General features: G+C 38.0%; 1 protein-coding gene across 1 annotated transcript in view; it reads right to left on the minus strand.

The window, feature by feature from the left end:
- The window catches only part of ARL15 (ARF like GTPase 15), a 146927-nt gene that overhangs the window by 118886 nt on the left and 5600 nt on the right, over positions 1–22441 (minus strand). The window contains exons 3-4 of the mRNA XM_074166565.1: positions 22164–22223; positions 8233–8441 (exon numbers count right to left, since the gene is read on the minus strand). Of these exons, the coding sequence (XP_074022666.1) occupies positions 8233–8441; positions 22164–22223 (269 nt within the window). The remainder of the gene's footprint in view (positions 1–8232; positions 8442–22163; positions 22224–22441) is intronic.

A 22441-nucleotide genomic window follows, 5' to 3' on the forward strand; every position in this document is an offset into this window, starting at 1 on the left:
CACATCCTAAATCACTTATACAATAGTAGAGTTTCCACAAATTTGATCCAATACATTACTAAATACTTTTCCATTCTTTTTCATCTGATCCTGAGACCTTTTTTTATAAAAATTGGGAGTTGTATTTGGAAAGTAGTTACATGGTTACTATTTTGTTCCATTTGAAATATTTATTCTGAATGAAATACATCTTCTCTTGCTCATTCAAAATGTCTTAAACAGTAATTAAATTTTTGAGCACTCAGGAATTCCTCTGAACAGCAGTATCACAGACACAGACGCCCAAAACGATCATAATGATCACGTAGTCAGATTTACATCCAACAGGCCTCAGGATTCATTTAATTCTCTACTAAAGCCCAGCAACTTTTGACCAAGCAAAAAAAGGTTTCAGAAAGAACTCTAAAAAGTTACACGCTTCTGAGCTCCAGCAGTCTTTAATAAATACTACATAAGCATTCAACAGATTTTTATATCTGAAAGGATTTGAAAGTTTCTTTAATCACTTCACTCCTTATTTATACAGACTATACTCTACCTTCACAGTCACCATGTCAGTTCTGCAAGCACAACCAACTCCTTATTTTTGAATGACATTCTCTTACTTCTTCCTTGGCTAGGAAGACAACAAAGACATTTACTTTTCAAACCACATAGTGAAAACAAATGCTTCTTTCATACCTCTCTCCAAGTAGAAGTACCTACACATCTACTCCAGAACCATCATTGTTAAGTAATAAGGAAAAATTATTTCCCATGTTAAGTAACAAGGAAATATTATTTTCCAGAATTTCCTGTATAACCTTCCTGTACTGAGGTTCACTGTAGTGGGATAAGTGGGGGAAAAAAAAAAAAAAAAAAAAAAAGTTGAGTGCGAAAGGTGGCGGAGAGAAAGGTCCAAGTCTTACTGGGTTTTAGAGTTCCACACCACTGTTTTTCTGCACCAGTACCATTTCCACTCTCACCTTCCTCACACCTCTTGTGTGTACCTGTATACTAACTTACCTAACTGTCTTATGAGCCAAGTCTGTTTGAAAATAGGACCAGGAGGAAGGAGGGGAGTAGTTAAGTGATTTTTATGGCCAAGCCAGTTCATCACATGGTCATACAAACAGACTGTCACACCTGAAGGACCGTACAGGCAAAGAAGCCAGCATGCAAGCCAATACTGCTGATAAAATAAACACTCCAAGTACACCCATCTATATACATACAAACCAACCATTTTCAAACACAAAAAGTGCCTTAAAAATCAAGTTATTGATGTTGAAACTATCAAAATCTACTCCAAAACTTGCAGCTTTTTTGCAGATCTGTACTTGGCACTACTAGCTACAAGGGACATTCAAGAGATTTACTTCTCTAAGGAAGTCTGATGTTGTAAAAATGGTGTATGTGGACAGTACATACACTCCTGTGTCTTAGCTACTCTACTCCTGTTCTTCAGCTCCCTGTACGTCGTGCAGTATGTGCACATTTGCAGGTATGCTCAAGCATTTTTGTCTGCATTTTCAGAAGGGTCACTCCAATTCAAAGTTTCTAGGGGCACTTGTTCAACTTATTTCTTTGTCAAGAGCAAGACTAGGAATTTACCATTCAGAGTTATAATTTTCTTTTTTAAATGCGTGACCTACATTGATACAGCACAGATATTTGTAAGCTGTATTATTCACCTAAAAATTATCAACAATTCCAATTCATGTTTTGAGCAGATTAAAATAAATTTGGGATTTCATCTACCATGGCTTGCTTTATCACAAAATATAACTGAAAAAGAAATCCATGTAAAGAGAAAGTAGACTTACTGTTTGTATTCTTCATGTTAGCTCTTTATAAAGGGATTTTCATGAAAAGTAGAGCCATTCTGGATGGATTTCTTCACAAAGCCTTAAAAAGACTTTACAATTTCTTTTCAGATCATACCTATTTCTTCTTTGCTCACCATTGTTTCCCCCCATGCCATTGACTCAAAGAGAGCAGAGAAATCCAGCTTTTTCCAAGATGTTCAGTTACTAATTTTAATATATTTATATGGTAATAAATATTTACTACCTAACTTGCTATTAGTATGATCATTCTAACTATGCAATGATTAAAGCAAACACTATCTGCTAAATATTTTCATTGAACACAGACTTGCAATTGTATGACACTGTTTTGGTGTTCACATTTTGCTAGAACGTGGACCTACTCACACATTATTTAAATTGTTTACTTTTTTATATTGTATTTTATTTACACTATTTTATTTTACGATCTTTTTATATCTAAATCATCTTCCTAACAGGTCTGAAGAAATTCGTTCATCAGAACAGGAGTTCCTATGAGACATGTAAATAGGAGTTATTTCTGCATTGTTCTAAACATGGCAAGACTAGTGTTTCCTAAACATCAGTTTAATAATGTGGTCCTCTCCTGCAAATGTGTTCATAACTGAAGTCTGACAAATAACTCCTCTGTTCCCGCAAAGGCCACAGTTGTGAAGGAAGCAGCCAATACTCAAAATAACGGAGTCCAGCTCCAAAACAATCTTCAAATATCAGGGGATACACCTTGGACGAGAAGAAGTATTTGCAGTGAGGGGATTGCAAATATTAAGGTCATTAAGGTCACTATGATCTCAAAACACGGTAAAAATCCGTATTTTGGCTATTTGCTGCAGTAATCTGAAGATAAATCATTTCAGAAATAGTTTCTTGAGGAACCAAAAATCTGCCCCTGATTTAACTTTGCTATGGATGTCCCTGTCATAATGTACACAGATTTGCAACAGCTGGTCTTTAAGAATTCAGATAGGTGAACTAATTTGAGAGGCTTGACCAGGGTGAGGATGGGACAGACTGCAGAGAGCACTTCCATTTTCACTCTCAGTTTCAGTTAGTTTTTGTAGTATCTGCTGCTAGAGGCATTATCTGCTCAAAACTGTTAGCTGATGTTCTACATACACTCTGAAGCTAAACCTCCTCACACGTCACTGTTCAACACAGTTTTTTGGCTGTTAGTAATGTAATCTGTAACTGGTACGTTGAAAGAGTTTCCAAAAAGAAACCATTTTGCCTTAACTAGCAGAAACTACAAAAGGCATGAACTATGGCAAAATAGTATGAAGACGCCAAAATAAAAAGTAATTACATCCTGGAATTAAACCTGCCATATGCAGCCAACTCAGACTGTAAAGCATCATCAGGCCCAGAAACCACAGTTTCTAGTGTGCTCCAGCTCACCGGCACCAGTGAGAGCCTCCACAGATGCTGACAAACCTGGACATTCTCCTGCAATGGTTATTTAGCTTTAAGACACTTAAGGCATCAATAAGACATTGTTTATCTACAAAATTATTTCCACACATAAACAACACAGAAGAAACTGGCAGAGTAACAGATACTAGCCCTCACATCCCTAAGGTGCCTCTTTTCACAAGGAGAGTCACCCTCCACTTTTCTGCTAGCAGAAAACCAAATTAAACACTGTCCATTAATCCCAAATGCCCTAAAATATTCTCAAATAGACAAATACATCACAGTCTATGTAAACATGACCAACCTTTCACACTTGCTTTTGCAAGTATTGTTTGTAATTCAGAGATATTTTTAATCTTGCTCTATTGAAGAAAAAAGGAAAATAGGAAAGACTTTCCTCTGGAGTTTCACATGCCCATCGGTACCGCAACTTTAAAGTAAGATCTTGTATGCAAGATGAAAAAAAAACACACTTGTGATCAGCACCCTATATAACCTTTTCACCTTTTTTTTTTCTTGATAACAATATTTAAAAAGATAATACAATCTTAAAATAGAGTGAGAAGACTTTTGATTCACTGTCTACTAGTAAGTCTGTATTAAAAAGTTCTAGCATTTTTTAAAACTGGAATTTAGAACATATCTTCAATGATTTCCCCTGGTACTAGTAGTCATCAATTTATATGTATTAAATAAATGTATTAATTGCCTGCACTTTTGGATAACTAAAAGAAAAAACATCACAAGGTTATACTCTATGAATGTCTTCACACGTATGATCTTAGAATAGAATAGTTCAGTTGGAAGGCACCTGCAACAACCATCGAGTCCAACTGCAATCTTGAAAACAGCCTTAAATATAAAAAACAGAAACTCCCCAAAACCAATACGCTGCCAAACACGTGGCTGCTTCACCACTGAACTGGCAAAGCTTCATGGTTTGATTTGGTTTCTGCTTTGGCCAGTCCTTCATGGCTTCCAGAAGTTCCAGATTCAGGTGAGTGTTTGCTTAGCATAGCCTGTTTCTAAAATACAGTGGCTATTCACAACTTCCAATGCATCCTATCTGCGACTCCTAAATACCTGTCTGACCTGGGAGAAAAGAGACTCTGAGTTTGCATACTGGTTCAAATCACTGCAATATCCAGATTCCAATATTATTACATAAAGTAGCATACATTCCAAAATAAAAATCAACAAGTTGGTAATCATAGTAATGCTGCTGTTCCCTTGCAAAGCAATTTACACTGCTTTTATCACCATAAATCTCCTGTAATGTTTTAAGCCTGTAACAGAAATCTGACCAGTCAAAAACACTTGTTATAATCAAAAGCACTTTTGTGATGGAAAACCAAAAGCACACTCCATAAGCAAGATATTTATTAAAAAAGCATTTAATTAGGTACACAGTGTTAGAATTGCACCCTGTATTTTGGAAACAGTGGCAAAACTGATATGTCGCCATCTTCCCATTTGCTGAGTAACTAAATTCATTTTTCACTTGTAAATATATTTATTTACTAATTCAGGAGGTTTCAAAATCGGCAGTCAGAACTGACTTATATATCATTAATCATTATTGCAATTTTAATCTAAAATAATGTTATTTTGCAAATACAGTTGTCTGAGTTTTACAGACTGGTTAATACACACAGGCTTTATTTCATCATGGGTCAGCTGAAATCACCTAGCAGCTATTTGAAAACAAGTATGTGCTACTGTCACATGAACAACAAAACAAATTACAAATACCTTTGACAGGGAAGGTGGAATAAACACCATAGAAGTTGACATAGGAGAAATAAGAGACACAATATTTAAAATTACATCCTCATTTATAGTTTTTAGAATGAAGTGTCAAATTTACTTTCTTAATTTCATTTTAAAGTCAAAAAAATTGGGGAACATCTAACCAGCACCTGGACACAGGAAAAAAGATTACATTTACTGATTAGTATTTCAACTTAGCTTCTCCTGTAATTTTTCCTGATCACTTTAATAATATGAAGCATACCCTTCAATCATGCCTGCAAAATGAATTAGGTTAAATTACATTTCATAAATTAAACAAGTTATTTGGATATTCTTGCAAATAGCCATTATAGTTTTGAATTGAACTACCCATGACATTGCTTAATACTTAACAGCATGCAGCTTCTACAATATCCTTTCTACCTAAGAAATGCATGGAGAAAACACATTAAAATAAAATATAAAATTTTGAAAAACTGAAGCAACTGCACTTCCCAACAATAAATGTAACTAACATCTGTTGCAGAAACTGCTTGGCCCTTGTACAGTTTTGTGAAGGATTTTTGTTGTAGATAAATATTTTTCTACAATTACTATTATGCACCACTCAACTCAGACATTTTCTTTAATTATACTCCAAGGGGTCCTTTCACATCCATTAAAGAAAGGCAATTTGTTGCCTAAAAGAATGCATACATACTTCTGAATTTCAACTGTGATTCATCTGTCTTCTGACACATAAAAAACCCAAGGAAATACCTATAATTAATGGACTTATTTCTGCAAAAATGTCTAATAAAACTCTCAATGTTCAACATATTATTTTTGTTAAATCCTTAAATATGCTCTTTTCGAAATAAGGAATGGTCTTATGATTCAGCATTTTACTTTCATTTCACATTTCAGTGAGGACAATAGCACAGGAAAGCCTTTAGGAAAGCAAGAAAATTGCATTTTAATATCGGCAAAAGTGACTGAATAACGCTCCCACTTTGCATACACAGCAAGCACAGGACATGATTTTCTCATTCAGGGACATTCTCCTTTTTTTTTTTTTTTTTTGTAATTTTGTTTTCCACTATGCTTAAATACAGAATTTCAAAGCATATACTGAGCTTTTGATAAAAGGTGTGTTTTTTTCTGAAAAATATACATAAGCTGTGCACATTTAATAAATCCTTGTAGTCAGCATCTCATACAGACTCAAAGTAGCAATCAAGATTTGTTTGCTATGATAATACACCAAAAGATTTTTTTTTAAAAGAGCATGCAGTAGAAACATATTTGAATGCTATTGTAAGCATATAAAGATCTACTCCTCTACTGAGATATCAAGCAATTGCTAATGATGGATGAGGAGAAAATGACAGTGCTGCCAATAAAAGAGAAGAAATTCTAAGTCTAAATACACAAAAGATTCAGTTCAGGCCCAAAAGTCTATCCACATGGGCTAAACTGCAAAACGGAGAGTTACATGTATAATTTGCTATAAAGCAAACTGACTGGCATTGTATTCGCTATGCATTGTGAAACTGGACAAGGAACATTTCTTAAGTGACATTTATAATCAAAATCCTCAATTAACTTTCAACCAAATATGGCCATTTTAACAAGGAAAAAAGTAGTAAAATAAAAAATACTTAAATCATGTGAAAAAAGCACTTCCATTGATGGAAACTAATCTGTAATTGCAGAGCTATTGCTCTAGAAATAAAGTAAAAATCAAAACAACATATTTGGATGAATAAAATGAAACCAGTTATGTCTCAGGATATTATTTTTTAAGTGTAAGGTTTAGAAATACATGCTTTGCTTTTACATCTCTCAATACGCTAGAAGAAATTAATAAACTGATACAGAAAAGTCCACATTACATTCCTTTAAATATTCATTACTTCTTCCTAAGTCTGTTTTTGGTTAAACAAGAGCTAGAACTTGTAGATTCTATCCCTGTGTCATTTCAGTTTACCTTTTCATGTAACTTGATATACTAAATACAGATTTTTTTTTTTTTTCCCCTAAGCATGCATTTTTGGAGGAAAGAACCAACAGTTTAATAAAATATTTTACAGTGTAGCTTACACAGTTCTAACTTACTCTCTTCTCATATTAAAAACATACTATACTCAAGTCACATTTTCACTTCTCCTTCTTAACACATAATAAGCTTAAATTTTTATCCTCTATTTCTTTTGGCTAAGAAAGCAAGCATAAATAGCAATAAAGCAGTACAGAAAGTACATACAACTATACTGTACAAATAGCAGTTATCCTGCGGATCAGTAAGTTTTGCATTTAATTGAACGGGCATTCTTCAGAAAGATCATATTTTAGACAAAGAATTGCATCTAAGAAAGCAACAAGATTAAATACAAAACAGCAACACAGTAAGGTGCTGGAACACTCCACTCACAGAACAAGCAGCAGATTCCACATACAATCTTTAATAGGAAGAGTCCTTAAGAGTCATAAAGGACATTTATGAACAGAATGACACAACCAAATTTTAACTTCTTCCTACAACTTCAGAAGAGTTGGTAGAGCTTCTCATGAAGAATCGGTAACTTTCAGCATTTCCTCAAAGGTTTGTGACATGATAGGAATGTAGGAAATGAATTTTTCAGAAACTTAAGAGCACAAGGTACACTGAATAGAACAATTATATCATTTACTATGTGATAGCTACAAATTAGACAAAGACATTACTCCCTTAAAGAAGGAAATCTGAACAAGTTAACGACTTCAGAACAGGAATTGCAACTCTGCCCTCACATCAGCACAAAGCAGTTCAGATAAAAAGCTTTTACATAAAAGACAATCTATGGCTGCAATCTACCATTTTAAGCAGCTGCAAAGAATGGAGTGATGGGGTATTGCAAGGTTAAAACTAATAGCAAATAAAAAAACCAAGCTAAATAAAAAGTCACTGTCCCAGCAGCTTTTGATAAGAGTAGTTTAAAAACGCCTTTTCTCCTTAAGCAAAATATGGTGAAAGTAGGAGCACTGTTTTTATCCAAGTACTAATTGTCTGTTTTCCAGAACGACTAAGCCTGTATAGAGTGCACTGGACTAAGTTCTTAGGGGCTAGGGTTGGGACTGGGACTGTTCTTGGTCTGTGCGCTTACAGCTAAGAGTAACCGAGGCCAGTCCTTAACCAGGATGTCAGGGTAATAATTAGTACCGTGGGAGTGGTGTGCAGAGAGCAAATAGAAACAGGCAAGATGCTGCCTTTGTAACATACCTCTTGTACGGAGCGAGCTGCTGGCTTGTCTTGATGATTGGCCAGTATTAAAAACGGCAAAGTACATAACTGTGGGTGCTGGAGAGCAGAATGCAGTTCATTCCTAGCAGTTTCTAGATCATCTTCAGAGGAGGCACTGTCTAATACGAATATTACCCCTTGGGATCCTTGGTAGTAACGACTCCAGTATTTCCGGATATTGTCAGCCCCTTTCAAGACAATAATAAGAACTAATTAAAACAAGAATAATTAAACAGTTTTAACACTTGTATCTGAAAATAATCCTTCTACATAGAACAATCAAAGCAACGGACTAAATTTTCTCTCTTAAAAAATAATCATTGAAAGAATAAAAAGGAAAAAAGCAACCATAAATTCAACACACACACAAACCTCAAATGAACATTGTTTAAATAAGGAATTTAACTCAATGCAGTTTTCATCCCTGAAAATTTCTGCTCCATTAATGAGTTACTGGGAGAGTTACATTAATGAGTACTGGCAGAACTACCACACTTTCAGTGCCACACTGTCTAATCTACACCATCTCACAGAAATATCTTGATACTAATACCTAAACCTTTGCCTATTCTTTTTTACTTAGCCCTGCAGTTCCTTGCTGTAACCTGTAACTTCTGTGATGGCAGCCGCTCATTTCTGAGCATGATAAGGTCTTTTAGTTCATCTCCAAACCATCAGGCAAACACTTCTTAATTGGGGAAAAAAGGTGTCAGGAAAGCCTATTAAAGTAATTAGACACTTAATGAGGTGAATGGTGATACAATAATGAGTTGAACAGTGAATGAGGAGCTATGGTGACAATATGCAAAGGCATTCATTTCAACTATTTTGCCCTGTCAGCCACACTAAGGATTCTGGAAGAGCCCAACAGTAGACACATGAGTGACTGTACAGGCTTATGTGCCACAGTAATTTTTTAGGACACAGTTCGGCAGCACTCAGCCATCTCAACAGAAGCCAAGCAATAAGGTTATCTACAGAAAGATTTTGTCTCCCCCGGAGAGCAGCAAGGTTGTAACATTGAGGTAGGAAAAAAACAATTTTATTTGACAGCTGTCAAACTATCTAAACTATGATTTGGATACGGGCTCTTATTTTTATGTCTGAATCTGGCTCATGGGAACTAACACTAAAAAGTGAACAGCAGCAGCAATAGTCTAGTAGAAAATCTGACGTGTGTAAGACAGTGATTTGCAGAAATGCGCTGAAGGTATCCTTTACAGACACTTTTCTTACTTCGAGATAAGGGGAAGTGAACTTTAATGTAGACATTAGATTAGATACCAAGCACTGATAATAATAAAACTTCATTTTTTTAGTAAAACAAAACTACACAAAAGTTCTGAACAACATGCAGACACAAAATGAGAATTTAATGGAACATAATTACTTTAACATTGATATGACACTTAAAATATTCACTTAATTTACACATTGTGCAACAGCATAGACAGCCACTAAACAAAGGTGAAGAAATAAATATCTAAAAAAGTTTACACCATAAACATCAGGCACGCAACTTGGAGTAGTCAAATCTCGCCCCGTGGAGTCACTGTCTCCTCTGTACTGGCCACACTAGAAAATTAAGCACTCTGTTTCTGTATTCTGCACCTAGTACAATTTAGGTGGCTAAAGAACGTTGTGAACACATACTATTTCTACAGAGAATACTGAAGTCATATCCGAACAGGTTTTTTTCTGCAAGAAATCTAAAGAGTTGATTACTTAAAGGTAAATGGTCATGGGATTTACTAAAGACCTTGCCTAATTTCTCTATTAATATAACCAGACTCAAAGTAACAATGCACAAATAGGACAGCTGCTTCATTTATTTTATCAACTTCTGAAGATCAACATTACTCATAAAGAAGAGAGATTGCATTGAAAGCTAATTGCATGTTTCTGTACCACTGGAATCTTTACCAGTTATACTTGTAAAGAATTTCATAGCATCTGTTAGATGTTCCAGTCTTTCCAAACAGCTGTCTATGTCAGAACCAAGTAGAGCAAGTTGCCGGAGGGCCACTATTTACATAGCCACACACAGCAGTGTCACAGGCATCTGAAGTATCACATTACTTTAAAAACTGGCAGAGAATCTTTTTCAACGAACTGAAAGGCCAACATCATGATCAGTTCTTTGAAGGTCCTTTTTTTTCCTTAGTAACAAAACATATGTCTTATTTATTCTAAGCTTCAGCCAGCTACTTTTCAATCATATGTCGCTGCCAGACCCTGAGTCTTATCTTTGTAACCATACTATTTCTAAAGAGAAAAATTGTGTGCTGAACTGCAGAGAATTTGACCCCTTTTATCCAGGCACATGGGAGAAAGCAGCTCACAGATCCCTACATGGGACACTAGAGCCAGAAAAGCAGTATGCTGATTTGTTGACCTTTCAGTCCTGTCTTTTTGGTTCAGGTTCTTCAGCTGCTCAACTTTGTTTCTCCACATCAACTGCCCTAAAATAAATACCACCAAAGCATAGCAGTCCTTTTCTCTCCAGCCCTGGCCAGTCATCATGGCACAGTTATAAGAACCAACTAATAACATGAAACAAAACTTGGCATTTCCTTCAGGATCTCCCATTAGAATAATGACCTGCTCTGAACTTGCTTATACTTGAATCCTGAGGAAATCACAACATGAAGTTGAATAAAAAAATTTGCACCAAGCAGACAAGAAAAAAGACTGAGAAAGTCTGACATTGGGGTGCAACTTTAACTCATTTTTCTGGCAAATGCACTTGAAAAATAATTCTTGGCATCAATAAGCTATCACCAACTGGAAATCACAATTTCTACAAGGCAAACAAGCCTATATTCTTTTGCCTTAACTCTTCATATCCAGGGATCATAACCTGCTCTCAGCTTCTTTCTGCACAGAATTAGGTAGTATGTTGTGGAGTTATCATGGGCAGGAAATGCTGGCCTGGGAACAGTGACCCAGCCATTGCACTTTACGGCATGATAAATTCAGTCTTACAGAGCAAGTAGCCATTTTTAAAAGTGCAGTTTAGCACACACTATCTTATGAACTAATCTTTTCATTTATTCCACAGCTTTTTAAGACAGGGAAATTCAAAGTTTGAGTTCTTCAGCAATCAAGAATGTAGCATGCATCCATTAAACATCCTCAGGATCTCAGAGACCACTGAGAGAAAACCAGACACTTAACTGGTACCCAAAAGGTCCTATCAAACAATAGTAACACACAAGCATTTAGGTTTTTCAGCCTAATATCATGTGTTTTTCTAACAGCTTTGCAGGCACATGGCTGTTTCTTCAACCACATTCTGCCTAAACTAAGATTAAAAAAAAAGAAAGAAAAGTAACTCAGCTAAAAATCCCCAAAATATCAGAAAAATATAATAACAATTTACATTAGACCTAGGGAATGTGCTATGTAAAAGGTTCACTAAAATGTGACAGTCAGTGTAGTGTTTTTCTCAGACACAGGCAAGAGCCACGACTCATGCCTAGGCGTATGATTTGTTTCCCTCAGCAATGAACCCACGGGAGTGGGTTGAGTCCTGTGATGTGACTAAAACACTCCATTTACAAGTAAAGGGCAAGGGAAAAGAGGGACCACACTACAACAAAATCACACTGCTTATCAGAATAGAAAAGATAGTATGCGGTCAAACATAGGCTGAATTACTTTCTAGAAGAAAAACAAAACAAAACAAAACAAAAACACACCAAAAAACACCTCTCTACAGAGAAACAACAGGGTGGTGTAATTAAAAATCCTAATCATTCAACATTACTATAGGGCAAGTTTATTCAACCAACTGCTCAAAGTTTTCATTTGCAACTTTAAAAATATCAAATAAATAAAGAATTTGTGGTTACCTGCCAAGGATATAGTGTGTCCATATTAACATCATTTATGATTTGTATCAGTATCAATAGTACCCTCTCAAATGCCCCCTGGAAGCTGGGGGAAGAGTTTGAGAATTATGTGTAGTTTAATACACATCCAAAGCAGGTTGCACAATTATGCACTTCTGTAAATATTACACAAAATGCAGAACTGCAAATCTTGATTTCAGTTATGAATACTTCTGTGCATATCTTCATTCACAGGAGTTTGAGGATACCTTCTATTCCCTCCTTTTCTGTATTTTCCAGAGAACAGAACATAGCATTACAGAAAAAAAAATCACTGAAAGCAATTTAAAGGTGTCAAATTCGTTGTCAAATTTGCAGCAAGCCTCTATCGAGAGCAGAATGAATGTCACACAGCCCTTGCTTCAAGATAGTCTAGACTGCACATGAAAGCTCTTGTTCATCTCAAAATACACCACAGCTTCAGAGAAGTTATAGTCTCAAATCCAGGGGAGAACTTTTTTTGCTTCCCACCAAATCCAATTAATCTGCAGCCATGAAAGAATGCTGTCTGCAACCAGTTTTTCTACAACTTCAAATATAACTTCCACTCACCTGAAAAAAAGACACCTACCTGTTTTGAAGGATTTATAGTTGATTAAAAGTTCATATAGGTAATTCCTCTAGTGATATTAAATAGACTATTTCTAATAGTCTTTCTAATAGTATTTCTAATTAAATAGACTATTTCTAGACAGCACTGGAGTGCTGCAATGGATGGCTACAAGCTCTTCAGAAGGGACAGGCAAGGAAGGAGAGGAGGAGGAGTGGCCCTGTATGTTAAGGAGGAATATGAATGTGTGGAGATAAATGAGGGTAATAGTAGAGTTGAGTGCCTGTGGGTACGAATCAAGGGGAGGACCAGCAAGGCTGATATTGTGGTGGGAGTCTATTACAGACCACCCAACCAGGATGCAGAGGTTGATGAAATGTTCTATAAGCAGCTAGCAGGGGTCTCGAGATCACTTGCACTTGTCCTGGTGGGTGACTTCAACCTACCAGATATCAGCTGGGCACTCCATACAGCTGAGAGGGAACAGTCTAGGAGATTCCTGAAGTGTGTCGGGGATAACTTCCTGACACAGCTGGTTAGTGAGCCAACTAGGGAAGAAGCACTACTAGATCTGCTGTTTGTAAACAGAGAGGAACTTGTGAGGGATGTAACGGTTGGAGGCCACCTGGGGTACAGTGATCATGAAATGACAGAGTTTCTGATTCTCAGGGAAGCGAGAAGGGGAGCCAGCAGGACTGCCATCATGGACTTCCGGAGGGCAGACTTTGGTCTTTTCAAGAGTCTGCTTGACAGAGTCCCTTGGGAGGCAGCCCTGAAGGGCAAAGGAGTCCAGGAAGGCTGGACATTTTTCAAGGAGGAAGTCTTAAAAGCGCAGGAGCAGGCCGTCCCTGTGCGCAGGAAAGCGAGCTGTCGAGGGAAGAGACCGGCCTGGCTGAACAAAGAGATAAGGTCACAGCTCAGGGAATGTCCTTTGGAAAAAAGGACAGGCTACTTGGGAAGATTACAAAGGTGTAGTAAAGTTATGCAGGGAAAGGATTAGAAAGGCCAAAGCTCAGCTAGAACTTAACCTGGCCCTGGATGTTAAAAACAATAAAAAGAATTTCTATAAATATATTAATAGCAAGAGGAGGACTCGGGAGAACCTCCACTCTCTCCTGGATATGGGAGGTAACATAGTGACAAAGGATGAGGAGAAGGCTGAGGTACTGAATGCCTTCTTTGCCTCAGTCTTTAGCAGTGGAGTAGGGTGTCACCCAAGTACCCAGACCCCTGAGCTAGCAGTCAGGGGCGGGGAGCAGGATGAAGCTCCCATAATTCTAAAGGAGATGGTGAGGGACTTGTTCCATAACCTCGACATAAACAAGTCTATGGGCCCAGATGGGATTCACCCGGGGGTTCTGAGGGAGCTGGCAGAAGTGCTTGCAGAGCCACTTTCCATCATCTACCAACAGTCGTGGCAAACTGGGGAGGTCCCACCCGACTGGCGCCTAGCAAATGTGACGCCTGTCCACAAGAAGGGTTGGAAGGATGATCCAGGGAACTACAGGCCTGTCAGTCTGACCTCGGTGCCTGGGAAGGTGATGGAACAGATCATCCTGAGTGCCATTATGCAACACATGAAGGATGCCCAGGTGATCAGGCCCAGCCAGCACGGGTTCATGAGGGGCAGGTCCTGCTTGACAAACCTGATCTCCTTCTATGACAAAGTGACTCGCTTGGTGGATGAAGGAAAGGCTGTGGATGTTATTTACCTAGACTTTAGCAAGGCCTTTGATACAGTGTCCCACAGTATTCTGGAGAAACTGGATGCTCATGGCTTAGATGGGTATACTCTCCGCTGGGTTAAAAACTGGCTGGAGGGCTGGGCCCAGAAAGTGGTGGTGAATGGAGTGAAGTCCAGTTGGCGACCAGTCACGAGTGGTGTCCCACAGGGCTCGGTACTGGGGCCGGTTCTCTTCAACATCTTTATCAATGATCTGGACGAGGGGATCGAGTGCACCCTCAGCAAATTTGCAGATGACACCAAGTTGGGTGGGAGTGTTGATCTGCTGGAGGGTAGAGAGGCTTTGCAGAGGGATCTAAACAGGCTGGCTGGCTGGGCTGAGACCAACGGGATGAGGTTCAATAAGACTAAGTGCCGGGTCCTGCACTTGGGTCACAACAACCCCAGGCAGCGCTACAGGCTTGGGGCAGAGTGGCTGGAGAGCTGCCTGGCAGAAAAGGACCTGGGGGTGTCGGTCGACTGTCGGCTGAACATGAGCCAGCAGTGTGCCCAGGTGGCCAAAAAGGCCAACAGCATCCTGGCCTGTATCAAGAACAGTGTGGTGAGTAGGACCCGAGAGGTGATCGTCCCCCTGTACTCGGCACTGGTGAGACCCCACCTCGAGTACTGCGTCCAGTTTTGGGCCCCCTACCACAGGAAAGACATTGAGGTGCTGGAGCAGGTCCAGAGAAGGGCAACGAAGCTGATGAGGGGTCTGGAGCACAAGTCTTATGAGGAGAGGCTGAGGGAGCTGGGGTTGTTCAGTCTGGGGAAGAGGAGACTGAGGGGAGACCTTATCGCTCTCTACAACTACCTGAAAGGAGGCTGTAGAGAGGCGGGGGTCGGTCTCTTCTCCCAAGTTACAGATGATAGGACAAGGGGCAATGGCTTCAAGTTACGCCAGGGGAAGTTCAGGTTAGATATTAGGAAATATTTCTTTACTGAAAGGGTTATCAGGCATTGGAATGGGTTGCCCAGAGAGATGGTTGAGGCACCATCCCTGGAGGTATTCAAGAGAGGAGTTGACATGGTGCTTGGGAATATGGATTATTGTTGGGTGGTGTGGTGGTGTGTGTGTGGGTTGTGTGTGGTGTGTTGTGTGTGTGGTGTTGTTGGTTTTTTTGTTTTGTTTTGTTTTTTTTTTCATTGGTTGGACTAGATGATCTTAAAGGGTCCCTTCCAACCTAGGTGATTCTGTGATTCTGTAATTAGCAAAAAGGTGAAAAGATGCTAAGGAACATGTCAACTCAGCCACAAAATCTTTTTGCATGATACGGAAGTTTCCCATCAGTGTAATGTCAGTCACCATTCAATTGCTACTTTGCATTGCTACTGCTTACCACTAAGTGGCAATACAGATGCTAAACCAAAACTTTCCTCAAGGTTCAAAAATCCCAGGGCTTTTGCTTCCTAAGGTTTAAGACCAAGTGATCACAGCCAGCTTTCTCTAGCCTTTCAAGTAGAGCAGTCCTGCAATCATGGGCAGAGCATGGCAGCAGGGAATTGGCAGGCTTTTTTCCTGAAAGAGGAACATTTTGAGATTGCTAGATCAGCTACATTCACTGCAGCAATTCAACAACAATCTGAACAAATAGCATAAAACAACCAAAAACGTTGAGGAATAAATTTTCTGCCTTTATAGTCAATATATGCAAAAATCAGAAATACATGTAAATTTATTGTGCTTATTTTTATTTTTCTTATCAAACTGAAATTTATGGAAACCATCTCTGCCATCTCTTATCTACCTTCCAGCCTTCCCCAGTGAGATTAATCTGGAAGCCAAGCCTTCAGTATTTTCCCTATTAGCTAACTTAGGTGCCATCTCCAACTTTGAATCTCCACCTGTCAGAGATTTAAAACTGTTAGAACAATATTTAGGTTGCAAGCACTTGGAAGTTTTAAAAACACCTGCCCACAGAAAGTCAGTTTGATCTACCTAGGCGTGTGTATTTTACTACCATCTGAAAATAAAACATGCAATTTGAAAAAAAAAAATCCTTTGTTCTAGTCAGGAACATGAACTTCCTTTTAAAAGTTCATTAAAAAATCTTATGGATTATTTCAAAAGGAAGATAAGAAAATATGTGTCCTGCAATATGCTCTAACATTTAGTTAAGCCTGAAGCTTTAATAGTTTGCAGCAGGTGGCACACCAGACTAAAGTGGACTTCATGACAGCTGTTCTAAAAAATCACCTCTACTACTTTTTTCTTTTTTAAGGTTTTAAAATTATTTTTTAAAGGCACAAACACTCAGTAAATCCTCCAGGGCTAGCAAAGAATAGCTGACAATGAGAAAGTCATCTGCCTGTTTCCTCTCAGCCTATTACCCCATCTCTGCCCTTCTTCCACCTCTGCTGGAGGACTCACTAACAGCCAGGATCTCAGAACCAGCCATGCAGATCCCCAGGCTGATGACTGCTGCCAGCACCCAGCAAGGTTCAGATTCACCCTCCTCTGAGCTGCAGGCACTCCTTTGCTAACAGTGCAGGTAATCTCAAATAAAGCTCAAAACACATCTTCCTCTACGGCACTCAAAAATAGCAGGCATATAAAGCAAGCTGCAAGTCTACCACAGCTGTGTATTTCTGTCTGTCTAGCCCTTCTGCTGATGGGCTCACAAAAGTTTGAATCCACTTTAACCTTTGAAAGGATCAAGGCCTTTTCTGTCTAGATCCAAAACCAAATACTTTGTTTGTTTGCAGGGCAGTTCATTAAATGCAGGTATCATTTCTGATGCTAAAGTAGGCTGCTAAACTCTACTCTTTGATTCAGCCTAAAGAAAATGGAGTTGCAAGTCCAACTGGAGACAGAGGCTTTTTAGCAAACCAAAGTTTCTGCTTTTCCCTCCACAAAACACCCCCATCAACAAAAACAATCGGACCCCCATCCCACCAAAAATGTAGCTAGGAAATTTTGCCTTTTGCTTATTATAGTGTACATAGCTTTGATAGGCGTTGCTTGCACAGCTTCTACTTGTTTTGAATAAGATAGGCAGCGAATTGTCTACTCACTGTAAAAAGCTAACTGCAGAAAAGTAACAATATTTTCAAAGAACAGTGGAAAGATTGTTAATGCTGAATCCTTATCAGAGCTTCCTCAGGACTCATGTTAATGAGATCTGTAAGCAGGTGTAAATAACCTCTCTTATCTATGAAGTGAGGAAACTATGTGACACAGCCTGGGCTTAGGCATCATTTGAGCAGCAGGCTGAGTATGATTGATAGCAAACAGATCTAACTTTAATGCTTTCGGAAGTGGGATGTCTCTGTGCGACTCACAGCTTGGACAGCTCATCAGGGTCATCTAAAAATTTCATCTGCTAAGACGTTCTGTAAACTGTTAGACGCAGCTATGTGGCAGATGGCATTGCATGCACTCCACAACCAGATTTTGTAGAGGTGTCAACTGCCTTTTAGTCAAATACAGTACAGAGATTTTACTGCTTTGTGTTACTAGGTCCCTGTGAAGATGACTTAGGCTGGCATTTGCTTGTGGGATCAGTCTTCTGATGACTAACTAGATGAAATTTTAGCTGCTTTGCCAGGCTATGTTGCTAGAAGGGTGTTCAGTACTCCCCTCTACCCCCACAGAGCAGAGGAGACTAGTTTCCCATAACTATTCAAATTTTAATTGTAATTAATAGCTCAAGATTATTTTCCTCCCTCTCCCTCATTTTTTCATAAGGCAGAAACTACCTGACAACTCTTTCCATCTTCTCCAGGGGTTCACATTTCCCATTCAACTTGGACTGCGTGTCAGTGTGACTCCTCCTCCTACTCTCTCTTCTTCTGCTCTTTACCTCCAAATTAAGGCAAAATACGCATGCTTTGTTTAACCAATCCTATTTAAAGTTATTTGTTCTCAAGCTCGCACCTAGACATCTAATTTAGCTGGCCTAAGAGTGTGAATTTATGACTTTGGTCATGAAGCTGAAGAAGGAATAGCAGTGGGGACAGTTCTCATCTCTTTTCCTGAGCACGCTCAACCAACTGGAGAATCAAGCAGGCCTGATATTAAGCACTCCCCTCTTGCTCCTGCTAACACATTTTGTCTTAAATGAAGTTTCAAAGGTGACTTCACAACATGTTGATTCTCTATGCTTGTGAAAAAGGCCTTTGGGTGGATTACAAAAACGTAACACAAACATATGACAATATATTTTAGTACATAAAACAGAGAATGTTACAAAACCCTGTAAGAAGTTGTTAGTATTTTAAAACTTGGTAAGAAGATAAAGAGCTGTTCACATCCAGAATAATTTCTTTAAATTTGACCAGGCTCAGTATTTGGCATATCACCAGTAGTTTCTAAGCCAGCATTTACAAGATAGCAAACTAAATTATAGAATAGACTTATTCTAAAAAAACAACTGTAAGTTTTCAGTTGACCCCCAGATTGGACCTACAATCTTGATTTAAGCCTAAGTATCTACGTCACAATAGACACCATGACTTCACATTCTGTTTTGACAGCATTACAACAGCAAATGACTGAATAAACACACTGAATAAATGGTGGTTTCAGGCACTGTGTCTCCAGGCCGGAATCTGTTAGATTCAAAGGAAAAGTCTCATATTGCCTTTGCACTTTCATTATTTCTCTTGAGAATAAACCTGTGTCCAGTATCCCAAACTTCTTTCAGCAAAACACTGTTAGAACCTTCTGAACAACATATGTTACCATCAGCCTTATTTTTCCAGTCGTTTCTCCCTCTCCTGTAAGTTCGTTGTGCACAATTCTATCCTTAGTTCCCACCAGAGATTGCTGCACCATAGCAGTAAATCATCAAATCTGCGATTTCTTTCCTACCATTACTCAGCTGAGTTGCATAATATAGGTATTTCCAGCTATCCTGGTGAGAATACATTCTGAAAGAATGTGGACTAGGGCATGGCACATCTTCACAGTAATCTAAATCACGTCCATAATTTATAGACTAATTTTTCTGGGGGGGGAAAGGTAATTATTTTTTTTAATTTCTCAAGGAGCAGGAAGGGATTATTGGTACATCAAAACAGAAATTTAAGAGAATGGGCAGTTCAACTTCATCAGTAAATACAGCAAGACCTTTTCAAGTAATTCAAGCAGGCCTATGTTTAATTTGAAAGCTATATATACTTCCATATTCAGGATCAAATTCAATGTTTTTAAACAAAATATTTAACATTTACAAAATCGGACAGAAAACCTTCTTTTCTGGTAGGAAGGCAGCCTACTTTAGGAAACAAACATAATTTTAAAAAAAATCAGAAATAGGATTTTTTAAAAAATATTCTAGTATCATGTTCCTCAACGAAAAATTTCTGCAAAAAATTGTACAGCTAACCTGGCTCCATGTCCCTAATACTAAAGGCTGATAAAGAGATAATCAGACCAAGAAGAGACAAAAGAGGAGAGACTGTTTTCTATGCACTTTGCCTAAACATTTACAATCTCTACAGAAATGAAGAAACAAAACCTGGCTTCAGAAGACAACCAGCACAGTAAAAACCAGCACCATCTTCAACTTTGAGGGAGAGTACTACTTCAACCAAACAAAAAGGATACTATGCAGTCAGCATCTGTTTCACATAAATGCTTGGCTGCTGAATATAAGAACCTTAAACAGTATGACTTTTGCGCTAAGTTTTTCAAATATCAGCATTCCTGTATGAAGACATATGAAGCTTTCAGTTGCCTAAACCTAAAATATTGTTTTAATTTTTGATACTCTGTTTTAAAATAATCTAGAACTTCACCCTTTGAATAACGTGCAACAGTAGACAGTGATTGTTTAAAATAAATGCCTTTCTACCTTCCTCCAAGTTTACAAGATAAAACATCTGGGCAAGGCCTCCATACTACAGTGAAGAGAACTTAGATAACAATACCGTAAAACCTGAAGGCAAACAAAAAATAGGAATAAGAACAAAAACATTGGCTTCTCTTCACCAGAAGCAGACATTCCAAAACAAAATTTTGCAGTGATTAAATATGTAAGATGTTTTTCTTCATTTTTGTACAGTAGCAAGAGAGAAACCATACATACTCCAGAAAGCTCAGGCTTTACCTTCATCAAAAGGAACACATCTCTCAATTAGAAGATTAAAGGCCGGCCCTCAACTTTTGGAAGAAAAACTTTTGGAAGCTTGCCTTAGCTCCCTTACCTAGGCAATGAGGAGCTATCAAAATTAGTGTTTTCCTCCTATGTCATAGAAAAACCAGACCATTTCTAAGTACAGACACATAAACACCCATAGTTAAAGGAAACAAAATTAAAAAGTGGGGTGAAAAAATTCTGACAATCCTTCTGTCTCTGGCAACAGATAAACAAGTGAAAAAAACAAATCAAATATTCTGGATTACTTCAGAACATCCTGTCGTGAGACATCAAAGCACTCCACTGAGATAAGATTTCTCATAACATACATACCTGCATAAAATAAAAGTTGTAAGAGCAGAAGAGGTTATGGAAGAGACTTTAACAAGGATCTGCTATAAAATACTCAGATTCAATTTCTGAAGTATTTCTGAAGTAAAAACTGTATTTACATATACAAATTATGTATTTGATAGAGATTAGGCAGCCAAATGTATAAACTGGGCTACAAATGATTCATCCTATTTCCAAAAAAAACCCAAAAGTGACCTAAGTGCACATTATGCAGATAACACACTCAAGCAGAACACATGCTATCCCTGTGTAGTGGTCTCTTTATCGAAGAAAACTTCTGCTTCTTTTACAGGATACATGCTCAAACAAGCACATGTATGTTTAAATCCATGGAACAATGGCAGTAAAGAGGAAATGCTATCCTTTTAATACGTGCTTATCTCAAAGCCTTCTTGAAACAGTTTCAGACAAGACAATCATCATGAAACTTGATTTGATCTCATGAAATTTCCTTCAAGTTAACTTCTACCCCAGAGCATTTAAGAGAGGTTTCATCCGTGTTGAAAATCTACTGAACATTCCCAAGATTCATTCTACTATATTTACATAGGTAACAAAGAAGACCTACAGAGATTCTAGAATATTAAGAAGATCTATGTGAGGTTTTTTTTTAATCAGAACAACATTAGATTAAATTAGACTCCATAAGAACTCTCATTAGAGGAGTGTTTTCTTCCTTTTAACAGAGCTACCTCTTGAACACCTAAGACTCAGGGTCAGAATTGGGCAGCCAAATTGCTTACCTGTATACACACAATCAGAAAAACCACAAACACAAAACAACCATCCCTCCAAAAACTCAACAAATCCAACAACAGACTAGATCTCAAAGAATGTAACTCATCGGAAGTTGGCTGCCTTTGCAATGCTTTCAGTGGTGCAGCAAATATATTGGTTTTGTCAAGTGTTCACATAGTTACTTGAGCCTCATAAGTTACCTGAGTGCTCCTAAGTAAAAGCTTATACATACAATAAACACAGGGAACACACATCCTTGAGCTGCAATGTGAGCTGAACTACAATTACAGTCCAATTTGTATTTCTGTGTAGCTTAACCACTGCAATCTAAGAATTTATACTAAAACGATACACCACGCCTTCTGCTGCTCCTGCTTTTCACTTTTTGTTCTTTGTAGTCTGCATTTGTATCATTTTTCTCAACTTTATCTGCTGTGATGAAACACAGGTTTTAAATTCCAGCCAGTGATTCATCATTTTTAAATTTAAAACAACTAACAGTTTTGTATTATTTGTTTGATGAGATTTAGACATTACAGTTTTTATAATCAAGTGAATAAATGCAATACCTCCAAGTTCTTTTACGTTCAAGATGGCATTCTGGAATGGCACTGCTTTTATACTGAAACCTAAGAACAGAAATAATAGTATCAGTAAGTTATTTGTTAAAGAAGCCATTTAAAATCAATTGCATACATTCAGAAAAGACTAGTTTTTTCATCATGAACCAGAATTTTGCATGTGAAATTCTGTTTCGACATGATGTTTTAAAATATCAGTTATAAGGGCAGGGGTGATAAAACAGTATGAGCAATTAAATAGTTGGCACACATAACATTCAACGCAG

This window comes from Numenius arquata, chromosome Z (assembly GCF_964106895.1).
Source record: "Numenius arquata chromosome Z, bNumArq3.hap1.1, whole genome shotgun sequence".
NCBI classification, from domain to species: Eukaryota; Metazoa; Chordata; class Aves; order Charadriiformes; family Scolopacidae; genus Numenius; species Numenius arquata.